Source organism: Squalius cephalus (genome assembly GCF_949319135.1).
Source record: "Squalius cephalus genome assembly, chromosome: 4".
Lineage (NCBI taxonomy): Eukaryota > Metazoa > Chordata > Actinopteri > Cypriniformes > Leuciscidae > Squalius > Squalius cephalus.
The window spans coordinates 48,390,957-48,403,919 of NC_137125.1; the positions used below are offsets into that span (position 1 = coordinate 48,390,957).

The following is a 12,963-nucleotide window of genomic DNA, read 5'->3' on the forward strand; positions in this document are numbered from 1 at the left end:
ATGCTACTTTGGGTGTCTTGTTCATTATATTTATTTTCATATAAAAGCAACAGAATTCCATTCAGTTTATTACATAGACTGTAAAGGTTTATTAGCAACACTGTGCACGAGCGTGAATCCGGTGAATCCCGCGATATCCGTCTTTGATCTCGCAGGTGTCAGATCCACTGCAAGAAGAGAGAACTGTCCGGCTTGCCTGCGCTTTTTTCACTCCTCCTCTCACTGCAACCGCCTACTCTCGCATACATTTCAGGCGAGGCGATCAAGACGGACAAAATTTCTAACCGGCATGCACTGCTTCAAGTCAGCCGCCGATCGGTCTGCGCAGAGCTGCATGAAGTCGAACAAGCGTTAATGTACAATGAAACATGATTATATTTACATAATACATATTTTACATAATATTAAACTTTATATAATGTAATATAATAATAAGATTTATGACTGTGATTGGAACTCTTCTTTAGAAATACTATTATTATAGTAAAACTCAGTATTTCAGGAATAACAATGAACATTCTCAGTTAGCACAGGCTGCAAGCCTTTGAAATAATTAAACTTTGATCTGTGGGTTAAACCAGAGCCTTAAACTAAACTGATTTGGTTAAAATGTGCAAAAAGTTCCCGTGTACGTCAGTAGAGGGGGCGTGGCGACGAACGTCACTGTAGCCACGTAATCAGGGAAGTAGGAAGCGCTGCTCAGAGCTCACGCCCTTCAGCCGCAGAAACAGCAGAGTGAGTGTAAACTTCATCAACTGTCATCATATTAAACTCATTTAATGGTAAATAACAGAACTCTTATAATTAGTTAGCATGTCTTGTTTTCGTTTGCAAGCCCGAATAATGTGTTGCAGTAGTGTGATTAGAAGATTCATTCATTCATTTTATTTTATATTAATAACTGTAATGTCATTATGTTTATGTTTACATCTATTTATATCTGTAAGTGTGCATGTTTTATTGTTCAGTTGTTCATTTATCATTTTGGGATATAATACTTGGAACAGACATTACTCCTTGCTATTTATCTTGGGATTGATTGATTGGAAGATTATTGTTTTGATTATTGCAGTTTTTTAATGGAGGTATGTGCACTTTAAATCGCAAACTGCTTTGGGTTTTTAATGTTTTTCATGTTTATAGTCCAATCTCAGCAATGCATATAACTACATGAAGCACATGTTATGGGGTAACATATTAAAAGTTACTTTTTCATGTGACTTGTAATGCATTTTTTTTAAATTAACAAGAAAATATCTGAGTTAGCCTACTTTTTCAAATAAGTACCGCAAATTACTTTGTTTTCAAATACATTAATTGACAGCTTTCCCGTCCCCATGTTGAGAGAAATCAGGAGTAAGCGCAGAGGTGTTGTGTGAACATGATGGTTATTGTAGCTCTAGATTAAACGTGAGCATGCATTTACTTGTTTTACTTGCACAAAAACAGATTCTGTATTCCTCAAAATAAATAAAAACAGTGAAATATTGCGCAAACCTGCAATAATTAAATGTTAAATTACACAAAAATGTATGTATTTAATCTCACTTTATGAGCCAATGTCTTTGCTGCTGACCTTCGATGATCCAATTCAACCACACGAATAAGCAAAAATGACTTAAAATAAACATCACATTTGTGTTTCATTTTGTGTATTGCTGAAGTAAGAGTGTTGAACTTTCTTCTCCTGCTTCTTATTGTTACATTGAGTTGTTTTTGTCTTTGTTTTCAGAGATGGCTCAGTTTGAGGAGGTATCTCAAAAGTCCAAGCTGCATCCGAAGCCAGAGGGGCTTAAGTTGCAATATGGCACAGCTGGATTCCGCACTCACGCCAAACATCTGGACCACGTCATGTTCCGCATGGGGCTATTGGCAACTCTGAGGTCTAAAAAGACTAAATCCACCATAGGAGTCATGGTGACTGCCTCCCATAACCCAGAGGTAAGAAATGCACCCATGTGTGTCCACATTTACTGTCATATCAATAGAACAGTGGTGAATTTTCACTTTCCGAGGATGTTGCTGCAATGTTATCATCTTTTTCAGGAAGACAATGGGGTGAAGCTAATTGACCCCATGGGGGAGATGGTGACAGCGGTTTGGGAGGAATACGCCACACAGCTAGCTAACGCCGAGCAGGACTCTCTCCTCAAAGCACTGAGAGATGTTATTGAGAAAGAGGACATCAGCATGAGTGAACCAGCGAGTGTCTACATCGGCAAAGACACCAGGTAAGCCTGGCTTCTGTTTACAAAGCAGGAAGGTTAACAACTGTCACAATTGAAAGCTTAAGTACAAGAGAAGCTACCAAACCTGTAGACTTCATAGTGGCCAAGCCAGTTGATCAAGTCTAAAACACTGCCAACAGATGTTTCACAGTCTGAAAATGTGATTAAATAGTGTAGTTAAAAGTAATCATGCTTATTGTCATCATCATTATCAGGATTTATTTTGGTCCTCATACACGTTTAGCTATACATTATTACCTGAAAAAGGTATAAGCTGAAGCCTTAGCTTATTATATTATGTTGGCAGACTATCAAAATAAAGTGTTAGCATATATTAAGCAGACAGTCTACTAATACTCTAATGACTGGTAGTTGACATGTAGTTGCAAAGTTACTTATAATTCGTAGAATGTCTAAAGTGGACTATCGAAGTTACCTATTATTTCTGTTTGTTTGTTTTATTTAGACCAAGCAGTGTCAGTCTCTCTCAGGCTGTATTGGATGGTGTTTCCAGTTTGGGAGGCAAAACTCATGGTGTGTGTTCACGAAGTTCCTAACTTCCTAACATTATAAAACTTAATGAAATTAATTACTTTGCTTGAAACTCATTTCAGAAAATGAAAGTAGTCTTGCCGTTGCATTATTTTTTAGAGTGTAAGTGCAGTTGGGAGATATGACAGTACAAAGGTTGATGAATTGCTCTGTTGGTTATTGGTGTTGATCATGGGTGTGTGTTTCTTTTAAAAGACTATGGTCTGGTTACCACTCCCCAGCTGCATTATATGGTGTGCTGTTGCAACACAAATGGCTGCTATGGCAGTCCCACTGTTGAGGGCTACTACCAGAAACTCTCACAGGCTTTCCTTCAGCTCACCCAGAACGTAAGGCCCTTATTATGCTATTTTAAAGGTTCCTCATTTTGTTTTGTAGGTCTCCTACAATAATTTTGCATGCATCCAAGGTCAAAAAAACACTTTAATTTTCTCATGCAGCATCACCTCTTTTCTCACAGTGTCTCTCTCTAAACCCCTCCTTTCTAAATCCCAGGCTGTTGTGATTGGTCTACCGCTTTATCAGAAACGAAACGCCTATTACCATATCTGAATTTCAGCTCCTCAGCACTTGATGCACAGTGATACGAATAGTAACGATGGCGTCGACTTTACTGCATCAATTTGTGCTAGAGTCTTCATCCATTGGAAGTGCAGGCAAAATCGGCAAACCAAACCGCAACTGCAGTGTTTTAGGGCAGGTCAAAGTAGTTTTTTGTTCGCCAGCGGCCAGTGAAGACCATAGGCCGGCATTATGCACATTTGTTACAAACCTACATAGGTTTTTGCAGGAAGTAAGACTGGATTTACTGACGACTCGTTTCAGGCAGTTCAGAATCAGTTCTTTCTTTTGGGAGACAATAACTCAATTTATCGTGCACTTTGATCTATGAAACTTTTACATTCACAAACAGCTATATTATATACACACTAAATGAAAGGTAATATCCAAAAAAGGATAATAGGGGCACTTTAATGATCCTGTTAATATCTAGCATTAAGTGTTTTTCTACTTGTATTCCAAAGGCCCCAAATCGCACTGATGATCAGAAGAAGCTTCTGGTGGATGGAGCCAACGGCATTGGTGCATTGAAGATGAGAGAAATGGAGCCGTTTCTACGCTCCGAACTGCAGGTCGTGCTTTCAAATGATGGCAGCAGTGGGAAACTCAACCACTTGTGTGGAGCAGATTACGTCAAAGTCCAGCAGAAAGCTCCTCAAGGTCTGTCAGAACTTTTTGAGGGGTGAAAGTACATGGTTCTTTGAACGTCCCATGAGGAAAAAACCCTTTCATATGAGATGAAAAGATGATTAAACATTTGTGTTTGTTTAAACCGAGTCAGAGAGAGTTTATTTTACAATAATGAAAGAAGTCTTTAAAACACTTAAATCTGTTCATACCGAATAATCAGAGAAATCTCACTTTTTTCTCTCCAGGTGTGAGTATGACAGCTGGTGAACGCGGCTGCTCGTTCGATGGTGATGCCGATCGCATTGTTTACTATTACACGGACTCTAAGGGCCGCTTCCATCTCCTGGACGGAGACAAGATCGCTACTCTAATCAGCACATACCTCAAAGAGCTGCTCACACAGGTTCTACACACATGAATAAGGTCTAGAATGGAATTAGCCACTTCTAAATTTAAATTTCGACATTAATTTTGTCTATGTGTGTGTGTGTTCAGGCTGGGTTGAATTTACAGATTGCTGTTGTCCAGACAGCATATGCTAATGGGAGCTCAACTCGCTACTTGGAGGACATCATGAAGGTGATGTTCTTAGAAATATCTCCTGTTACTATAGTACTCTCCAATTTCTTGCTACTCTGTGTTTAGGAGATGTTAAGGTGACCTTTGACCTCTCAACAGGTCACAGTATGCTGTACGAAAACAGGAGTGAAGCACCTACATCATGCGGCGCAGGAATATGATATTGGAGTGTATTTTGAGGCCAATGGACATGGAACTGTGAGTTCATTGCAAAATAATGCAATTTTCACTATTTAAATTAGCAGAGTTCAGCAAACTTCAGTCCATCAAGACATCAATTCTACTCATGTGGTTATGTGACCGGCCCATTCGAACTGACTTTTGAACCAGCTTTTCAGTTTAGAGTCTTTAAAGAGGACCTATTATGCTTTTTTTTACATTTTCAACTTTCTTTAGTGTGAATTGTTGCTGTTTGATCATGAAAAAGATCTGCAAAGTTATAAAGCACAACGTCACTCCAAAGTGAGCTATTCTCTATATCAGTGTGCACTGTTTCTGAACTCCTTGAAATGCTTCGATTGTAGTCTTAAGTTTTCTTCCGCGAACGTACACGTCACAATGTTCTTCATTTAAATAATTCCTAGCAAAGGCATATGCAAAATAAAGGGGCGGGGCCTTGATGCGTTCGGTTAGTAGTATGTTGAAACTTGTGGTTTTACTAGTGTTTTTCGCTGATATGTTTCAGGTTTTGTTCAGCAAAGCAGCACAGAAACAGATTTTGGAGCTGGTGAAAGACCCGAACACCAACGATGAGAAAAAACATGCGGTAAAAATCCTGGAGAACACAGTTAATCTGATCAACCAGGTATAAAAACACACACCATCAAGCTACATCATCAGATGCCCTATAGATATAATAAAACTAGGTGAATTTTTCCATACTTAACACCCTTGCTCTCTTCCGCAGACGGTTGGAGACGCCATCTCAGATATGCTAGTGATTGAAGCTGTGTTGGCCATCAGAGGGATGTCTGTGCAAGACTGGGATGCAGTTTACACAGACCTGCCCAACCGCCAACTTAAAGTCACGGTGTGTACTACTTGTGTGTGTTTTGTGAAGCTTGAGTGTATGTGTGCGTGTTTTAACTGCTGGACTCTGCAGGTGTCAGACCGGCGTGTCATAGATACGACAGACGCAGAGAGAAGGGCCGTGACTCCAGAGGGTCTGCAGGAGGCCATCGACTCGCTTGTCAAGAAGTACAAAAACGCTCGGTCCTTTGTTAGACCATCTGGAACTGAAGATGTGGTCAGGGTCTATGCTGAGGCTGACACACAGGTACACACATTATAAGCACTTTCTCTTGCTTATCACTTGGGGGCTGCCTTATAGTCGACCCAACGTTAGTTGATGAGAAGAGGCTTTTTTAATTAGTCGGTTGATCATCAAAAAAAACAACAACAAACATAGTCTGTGACTGACAGATCGTTAACACGGCTAAATGATCTAAATGAATCTGCAGCGGTCATGTGGTACAAGTTGGAGTTCTCAGAAAATTCCAATCTTCCAAGCTGTAATTACCAGCTCTACAAGGACTAAAAAAATATTTGGTCTGGGGAAGCCCTAAATATCACAATATATTTGATTGTAAAATGAATGCAAAATGTTTTATTTGCTGTGTTTATTTGCAGGAAAGTGCTGATAATCTGGCTCATGAGGTCAGCTTGGCTGTGTATCGTCTCGCTGGAGGAGTCGGAGACGAGCCTAAACCTTTACAATAATCTCACACACACGCACGCATTCATGCCATCAGTCATTGAGATTCCATCCAATCAAATCATGTCAATATTAAAAATACTTTCAACTATATATTTTTTGTTGCACTAACAAATGTTTTGGGAGATGACCAATGTTAATAGTTTACTCTTGTACTGTATGAATGACCAACAATCTTTATTAATGGAAGTGTATGAATATGTGGGAATGTTAAACCATGAACCATTTGAATATTTCCTCACACTCACTTCATCAGACCAGACTGTATAAAATGCATTTTTCAATTTTATCAATTATTTCAATTATTTTCAAATGTACCTGCTATCTTGATAATAGAGGGAAAAAAAGTTTGGTGTCGGTAAGATTTTTAAATGTTTTTGAAAGTCTCACCAAGGCTGAAAACTATAACAAATATTATTACAACTGTTTTCTATTTGAATATTTAAAAAAAAAAAAAATTCTTCTTATGACGTAAAGCTGAATTTTCAGCATCATTACTCCAGTCATCAGTGTCACATGATCCTTCAGAAATCAAGTCTAAAATTATGATTTGCTGCTCAAGAAACATTTCTTACTATTATCAATGTTGAAAACAGCTGTGCTGCTTTATATTTTTGTGGAAACTGGTACATTTTGTTGAAACTGGTACAATTGTTTGTCTTTGAAGAATGGAAAGTTCGAAAGAACAGCATTTGTTTGAAAAAGAAATCATTTGATCAATTTTATGCAAAACTTTTGAATGGTAGTGTATGTGCAATCAACATGAGGCTGTTCTCCAATTAAAGCCTTATATGTATATTGCATTATGCTATTTTAAAGCTAAGTTTTTTAGCTATAATTCTTTAAATAAATCAATTCAATATTTTAGCACCATCGTTTTGGTATTTTGCTGTAAAAAGTCTCTACTTTTGTTTCCATATAAAAACATTGATTCTCTTTGTTTGCCATATAAACACTTCGGATGCAGAACAACTGGAAACACAAATGCTATGCAAACAAGCTTTATTTGTATTGATGAAACACAGTTAAACACTTAATACATGCTGTTTTAGCAGATTAGTCAAAGCACAAAGGAGGTAGTAAAGGATGAGAGATTCTTTGTGATATTTATTTCTCTGGTCTGATTTTTCTAGTTTTTCTAATTAACGAACTTTGAAGGTTTAGGACGAGGTCTCATGACTCTAATACAAGGGACTAATTCAATCGTTCTCATCTGCGGCGCCAGAGATGGTGATGGTGCGTTCTTGTGTGTCCCTTTGAATCATGTCTTCATCTGTCTTAACTGTTCTGCAACCAAAGAGAGATGGGCATTAGTTTCTGGAACAACATAACTTGCAACAAGGATTTTTTGTAATATTATAGTAGAGCGGTTTACTTGTACCTAATGAGGACCGTCTTCCTCTCCGTCATCTCCACAGCCTGTTCATGGCTGAACTCCGCCACGGACTCGTGATGGTTGTGGTTGACTATTGCGCTGCTGGAGAGCATCTTCTCTGAGGCGGATGAGCCCACCGCTCCACTGACCCGACTGCTTGCCCCAGAAACGCCGCTGACCATTCCTGCGCTCATGCTCATGAGAGACAGACTGTTCACCATGTTGGATAAGCGACTGTCTTCTCCCTCTATCAGCTTCCTGCAGAGACACAGCAAAATGAGTCACACTCTTAGAAGAAATCTATATAGAAAAGTGATTCTCAACCAGGGAAGGGCCTGCTTGGGGGGGCTTTAGCAAACTTCGAAGCAGGCCTCAAGAGTACTTAAAATGATTTCAAATAAGACAAAACAAGCATTAACAAGCGTTTTTTTTTTTGTTGGTTTTTTTGTTGAGGGAACCAGGGTGATGTGAACTTCCGGATTGGCCTTCAAAAATACATTATCACTGCATTGCTGGTTCAAGGTGGAATGGCAGAACTGCAGTACCTGTATGTGGTGATTTCAATCTCCAGCGACATCTTAACATTGAGCAGATCCTGATATTCTCTCAGCAGCAGCGCAATCTTCCCCTTAATAGACTTGAGTTCCTCCTTCAGAGTCTCTATACGGATCTATGACACATGAATTAGTGAGATATTAAAATAAACTTGATTTTGTGAGTGTTGCTTGCTCGTGCAAAACTCTTGACATGTTCTGAGGGATTTTAGCATGTTGCTATGTGGTTGTTAGAGCATTTTGGGTGGGTGCTAGAGTTTTCTGGGTGGTTGCTTGATGGCCCAAGACAAAAAAGTGGTCACTGCAGGTCTCAATGGTACTTGAAAACCTATAGTTTATAAGTTTGACTGGCTGCATCCAAAATTGCATACTTCCCTATAATATACACTCTCTTTTTTGCAGCGATGCCATGAAGAACCATTTTTGGTTCCTCAAAGAACCTTTCAGTGAACAGCTCTTAAAATAACCATTGTTTCTTAGTGTAAAGAACATTTTATTGATCTAAAGAACCTTTTTACACTAAAAGAACCTTTTGTGCAATGGAAAGGTTCCATGGATGTTAAAAGTTTTTCATGGAACCATCAATGCCAGTTTAGAACGCTCGATGGTGTTTTAAGCCCCCAATGGCTCCTTAGAGGCAGCTAACCCTACCCTCAACCTTAAACCTACCCATCCCCTCGCTGCCTGGAAGGCGCCGTTGGGGGCATAAAACACCAAAGACCGTTTAGAACCTTAATTTTTAAGTAGGCGAAAAACAGTATGCGAAAATAGTAGTATGTCCGAATTTATAGTACGCAAAAAGTACCTGGATGACTACTTCTGAAAAGTGCTGCTGATAGGCAACGGGAGAGGAGTTGTGAATGCCGGTAAAGCGACGCAACTCATGCTGGTAGGTCACATGACAATTACAATATGACAAATGTCAAGTCAAGTCAAGTCAAGTATATTTGTATAGCGCTTTTCACAATACAGATTGTATCAAAGCAGCTTCACAGTATTAAATTAAAATAATACAGGTTTGTTTCTAGTGGAATTTATTGATTGATAAAATTAAATTAAATATCCCCAAAATATCCCCAACTGAGCAAGCCAAAGGCAACAGTGGCAAGGAACCGAAAAACTCCATCAAGTGACCTAATGGTGTCCTATAACTCCATCAGGTGACCTAATGGAGAAAAAAAAACCTTGGGAGAACCCAGGCTCAGTCGGGGGCCAGTTCTCCTCTGGCATTTATGAACTAGAGGCCGGATTGTAGTTTGAACTGTAAGATTAAAAATATTATATGAATGCCTGGCTGAAAAGATGCGTCTTTAATCTAGTTTTAAACTGGGAGAGCGAGTCTGAGCAACGAACAGTATCAGGAAGACTATTCCAGAGTTTTGGAGCTAATGTGAAAATGCTCTCCCTCCTTTGGTTGATCTGGATATCCTAGGTATGACCAAAAGCCTCGAATTTATTGATCTTAAAGAGCACGATGGATTATAGGGCGATAGAAGATCTGTTAAATAGACTGGAGCTAAGCCGTTTAGGGCTTTATAAGTCAGTAGCAATACCTTGTAATTAATATGGAACTTTATAGGTAACCAATGCAGTGATGATAAAATAAAATGTATGTCTGGTCTCTACAGAAATCCACATTAAATAGAACATACTTTTTTTAACGATTGTGAAGTAATTACTAAAAGATGTACCAATTTGGGGTTTACACTGAAGGGGGCGTGTCTTTACCTGTAGCTCCTCCTCCTCTCTCTTGTATTTCTCCTGGGCTTCTTTGATCTGGAGCAGCAGTGCTTCATTCCTGTTTTTAAGAGCATCCAGTTCTCTCTGTTTATTCTGAATCTGCAAACACACACAAGTTAAATTATAAGGCCGTACAGTTTGGTGTTTTTGTTAAATGAGGCACAGGAGAGGAAAACACTATTTTCCACACCTCTTTCTTATAAGCTGTGATTTCTTCTCTGACGCTCCTTGCTGTTTCCATGTGCCGTGATGTTGCGTTGTTTAGATCTTGGAACTTTGTTTTGTACCAAGCGTCCATCTCCTAGTGAACACCAGTTGGGAAAAACATGTGAGCACCGAAGTTCAGTATCAGGGATGATGAGGTTTATTTGCGGCCTGTCCTGATTACCTGCAGGTTTTGGGCTGCGATGCTGTCATACTGAGCCTGGATCTGTTTGAGAGCGGAGGCCAGATCGGGCAAAGAAAAGGCCACATCTACCTTAGCCACAGATCCATAAATCTGAGCCATCAACTCCTCGATTTCCTGACATACAGAAAATGTTGATTAAGAAGGCAATCTAACAATATCCTTTATTGATTCAATTACTAACACATTACAATTAAACTTAGCAATCTGTACTGTGATACAGATTTCATAATGATGTGTAAATAATCTGAACCTTTTTGTGAATCCTCTGTAGGAACTCGAGCTCCACTTCTAAGTTCTCCAGTCGTTTTTCCAAGGCAATTCGGGCGGATGTGGCTGCATCCACATCCTAGTATACAGAGGGAGTTTGAACCCCATCATTACTTAAATCCAAGTGATGTTACACTTTCTGTATTAAGTTGGATCTCTTACCGGTCTGAAGGCCTCGATCTCAAGCTCTGCCTTCTTTCTGGCCTCAAGAGCCTCCTCGTATTTGACCTTCAGCATTTCCAGCTGACCTGCCATGGCATCCTTTGCTGCTACCGCCAGGTCCTACAAGGGCACAGAGGCAGTTATCATGATGATCCTGGCTAGAGATGAGTGAGAGTCATGGTGTACATGTGTAAGTGAGTAAGGCATAATCGCCCTGTGGTCCTCCATCTCTCACCCGCTGGACTTTCATCTGGTCTGCAATCCTCCTCAGCTCCCTCAGCTGCTCCTCATAGAGCATTCTCAGGCCGGACGGCTTCACATAGTGACCCTTGATGGCATCAATTTCTGCCTCCAGCAGCTTGTTGCTCTGCTCCAGAGAACGTACCTGCAACAACCACACTAAAACTCACAGGGCCGTCTTTAAAATGGGCACCATAAAGAAACCAAAAGAGGTAAAGTGTCTTACCTTTTCGATGTATACAGCCAAGCGGTCGTTCAGGGCAACCATCTCCTTTCTCTCACCTGTGCGTGTGCTGAGGAAAGCCTGGTTCTCAGCAGCGGCAGCGTCCAGATCCACAGCACCTCCTGCAACCCCCCAACCCGTGCCCAGACACAGCGTCCCCATACTAACACTGCTGTAGAGGAAACAAAACATACATTTACAACATTTATTATTTTGAAATAGATTTTTTTTAAATTGGTAACACTTTAGTTTAAGGTCCAGTTCTCACTATTAATTAGTTGCTTATTAGCATGCATATGGATATTGGCTGTTTATTAGTAGTACTTATAAAGCACATATTAATGCCATATTTTGCATGAACATAATCCTACCCAATACCTAAACTTAACAACTACTTTACTAACTATTAATAAGCAGTAATTAGGAGTTTATTGTGGCAAAAGTTGTAGTTAATAGTTAGTTAATATAGAGAACTGAACCCTAAACTAAAGTGTAACCATTATTAATCATATTATTATTATTATATATTATATACAGTATAATATATCTATAAATAATATACTTATTATTATATAATATTATATTATAGCCTATTATAGACTGTTACATATTATATTTCTATATAATTTAAGGTTTTTTAATATTTAAATTCTGTAAATATTTATTTTAATTCAAGTAATACATTTTTTGTGGATTTAATTTTAGTTAACAATTATATTATATTATGTTTATGGATATATATTATGGATATATGTTTTAATGACCATACAAGCTCAGTTAAGCCATCAAGATGCGAGGTAACTATATATATTTTTAAACATTTTAAATTTGAGGGAAGAACAAAATACTAAACTTGGTTAAGGTATTTATCTGACAAAATTATTTGGCAAAAAAGCAAACTACAGCAATTAAAAATGCATAGAAAAACAAAAAGTTCACAAGAAAAAGCATACACTGACTAACATAATCAGTTCAAACAATTCATTATTGTTTTTTTGGATGACAGCCTGTCCAATTGCGTTATCACAAATAAAACTTTTGACTGCAAGCACAACTACATGCTTTAACGAATTTAAAAATTAAATTTGAATAAAGAGATGTCTGTTTTCAGGCATCACTTTTGGCCACTACTGTGGCTTACCTGGTCATGCGGGATCTGCGGGATCCGGAGAGCGTCCTGCGCCCCAAAGTGCCGCTCCGGTTGTAACTGGCGGAGCGGTGGCGCGCGGGCCCACGGGTGGGCGAAGGGCTGGACACCCGGACCTGGAGCGTGGAAGACGAGGTCAGGCCACCCTCAAAGTGACGGCGGTAAGATGACATCCTTTCTGGGCTGTAACTCATGGTGAAGGTGATGGTCCTTGCGCGTCTCCAAAGATGCGACAGAAGCTTTCAGTGCTCACTCATTCATGAGGGAGCTTTATACCTGCTGTTCTGGACGAGGAATGTCGAACCTTGGTCTGACACAGAGTCGAACTATCTCTGAACTATCTGACGGGCCACCGCGAAGACTTTTACCGCGGTAAAAATAGAGGAGTGAGCTTTCCTAATGAAGCTGGCAAGCCTGAGTCATTTTAATGACATTCTCTGCACTAAAACTGTCAAAAAACTTGGAGATTGAAAACACCAGTGACTTCATCAAGGAGATGCATGCTGATATAATTGGACTATCATACATTGCCGTTATGGAGTCAATAGCCTATAGATAGATTATGTTTGTGGAAACAAACAA

General features: G+C 39.3%; 3 protein-coding genes across 6 annotated transcripts in view; 1 reads left to right on the forward strand and 2 right to left on the reverse strand.

Annotated features, from left to right (window-relative positions):
- lyrm5a (LYR motif containing 5a) overlaps positions 1-12,963 on the reverse strand; it is a 104,101-nt gene that overhangs the window by 44,697 nt on the left and 46,441 nt on the right. The window lies entirely within an intron of this gene.
- On the forward strand, positions 656-8,164 carry pgm3 (phosphoglucomutase 3). Of its 3 annotated transcripts, none has more exons than XM_079870285.1 (13): positions 656-735; positions 1,733-1,941; positions 2,047-2,231; positions 2,695-2,762; positions 2,976-3,109; positions 3,806-4,001; positions 4,217-4,374; positions 4,467-4,550; positions 4,650-4,748; positions 5,236-5,355; positions 5,458-5,580; positions 5,653-5,826; positions 8,093-8,164. In XM_079870285.1, the coding sequence occupies exons 2-13, from the start codon at positions 1,735-1,737 to the stop codon at positions 8,108-8,110; spliced, it is 1,566 nt and encodes a 521-aa protein (XP_079726411.1). In that variant the 5' UTR covers positions 656-735; positions 1,733-1,734; the 3' UTR covers positions 8,111-8,164. The 3 variants fall into 3 exon arrangements, with proteins under 3 accessions (XP_079726411.1, XP_079726409.1, XP_079726410.1); XM_079870283.1 differs by lacking the exon at positions 8,093-8,164 and adding an exon at positions 6,180-7,131; XM_079870284.1 differs by lacking the exon at positions 8,093-8,164 and adding an exon at positions 6,180-7,131 and having other exon boundaries at positions 675-782.
- Positions 7,384-12,748, reverse strand: ngs (notochord granular surface). 2 transcript variants are annotated; one of them, XM_079870286.1, is made up of 11 exons: positions 12,376-12,748; positions 11,238-11,406; positions 11,007-11,156; positions 10,772-10,891; positions 10,593-10,688; positions 10,322-10,456; positions 10,124-10,234; positions 9,922-10,032; positions 8,185-8,309; positions 7,646-7,897; positions 7,384-7,551 (listed from the first exon to the last, which is right to left on the reverse strand). In XM_079870286.1, exons 1-11 carry the CDS (start codon positions 12,573-12,575, stop codon positions 7,464-7,466), a joined length of 1,557 nt encoding a protein of 518 aa, XP_079726412.1. In that variant the 5' UTR covers positions 12,576-12,748; the 3' UTR covers positions 7,384-7,463. The 2 variants fall into 2 exon arrangements, with proteins under 2 accessions (XP_079726412.1, XP_079726413.1); XM_079870287.1 differs by having other exon boundaries at positions 7,469-7,546.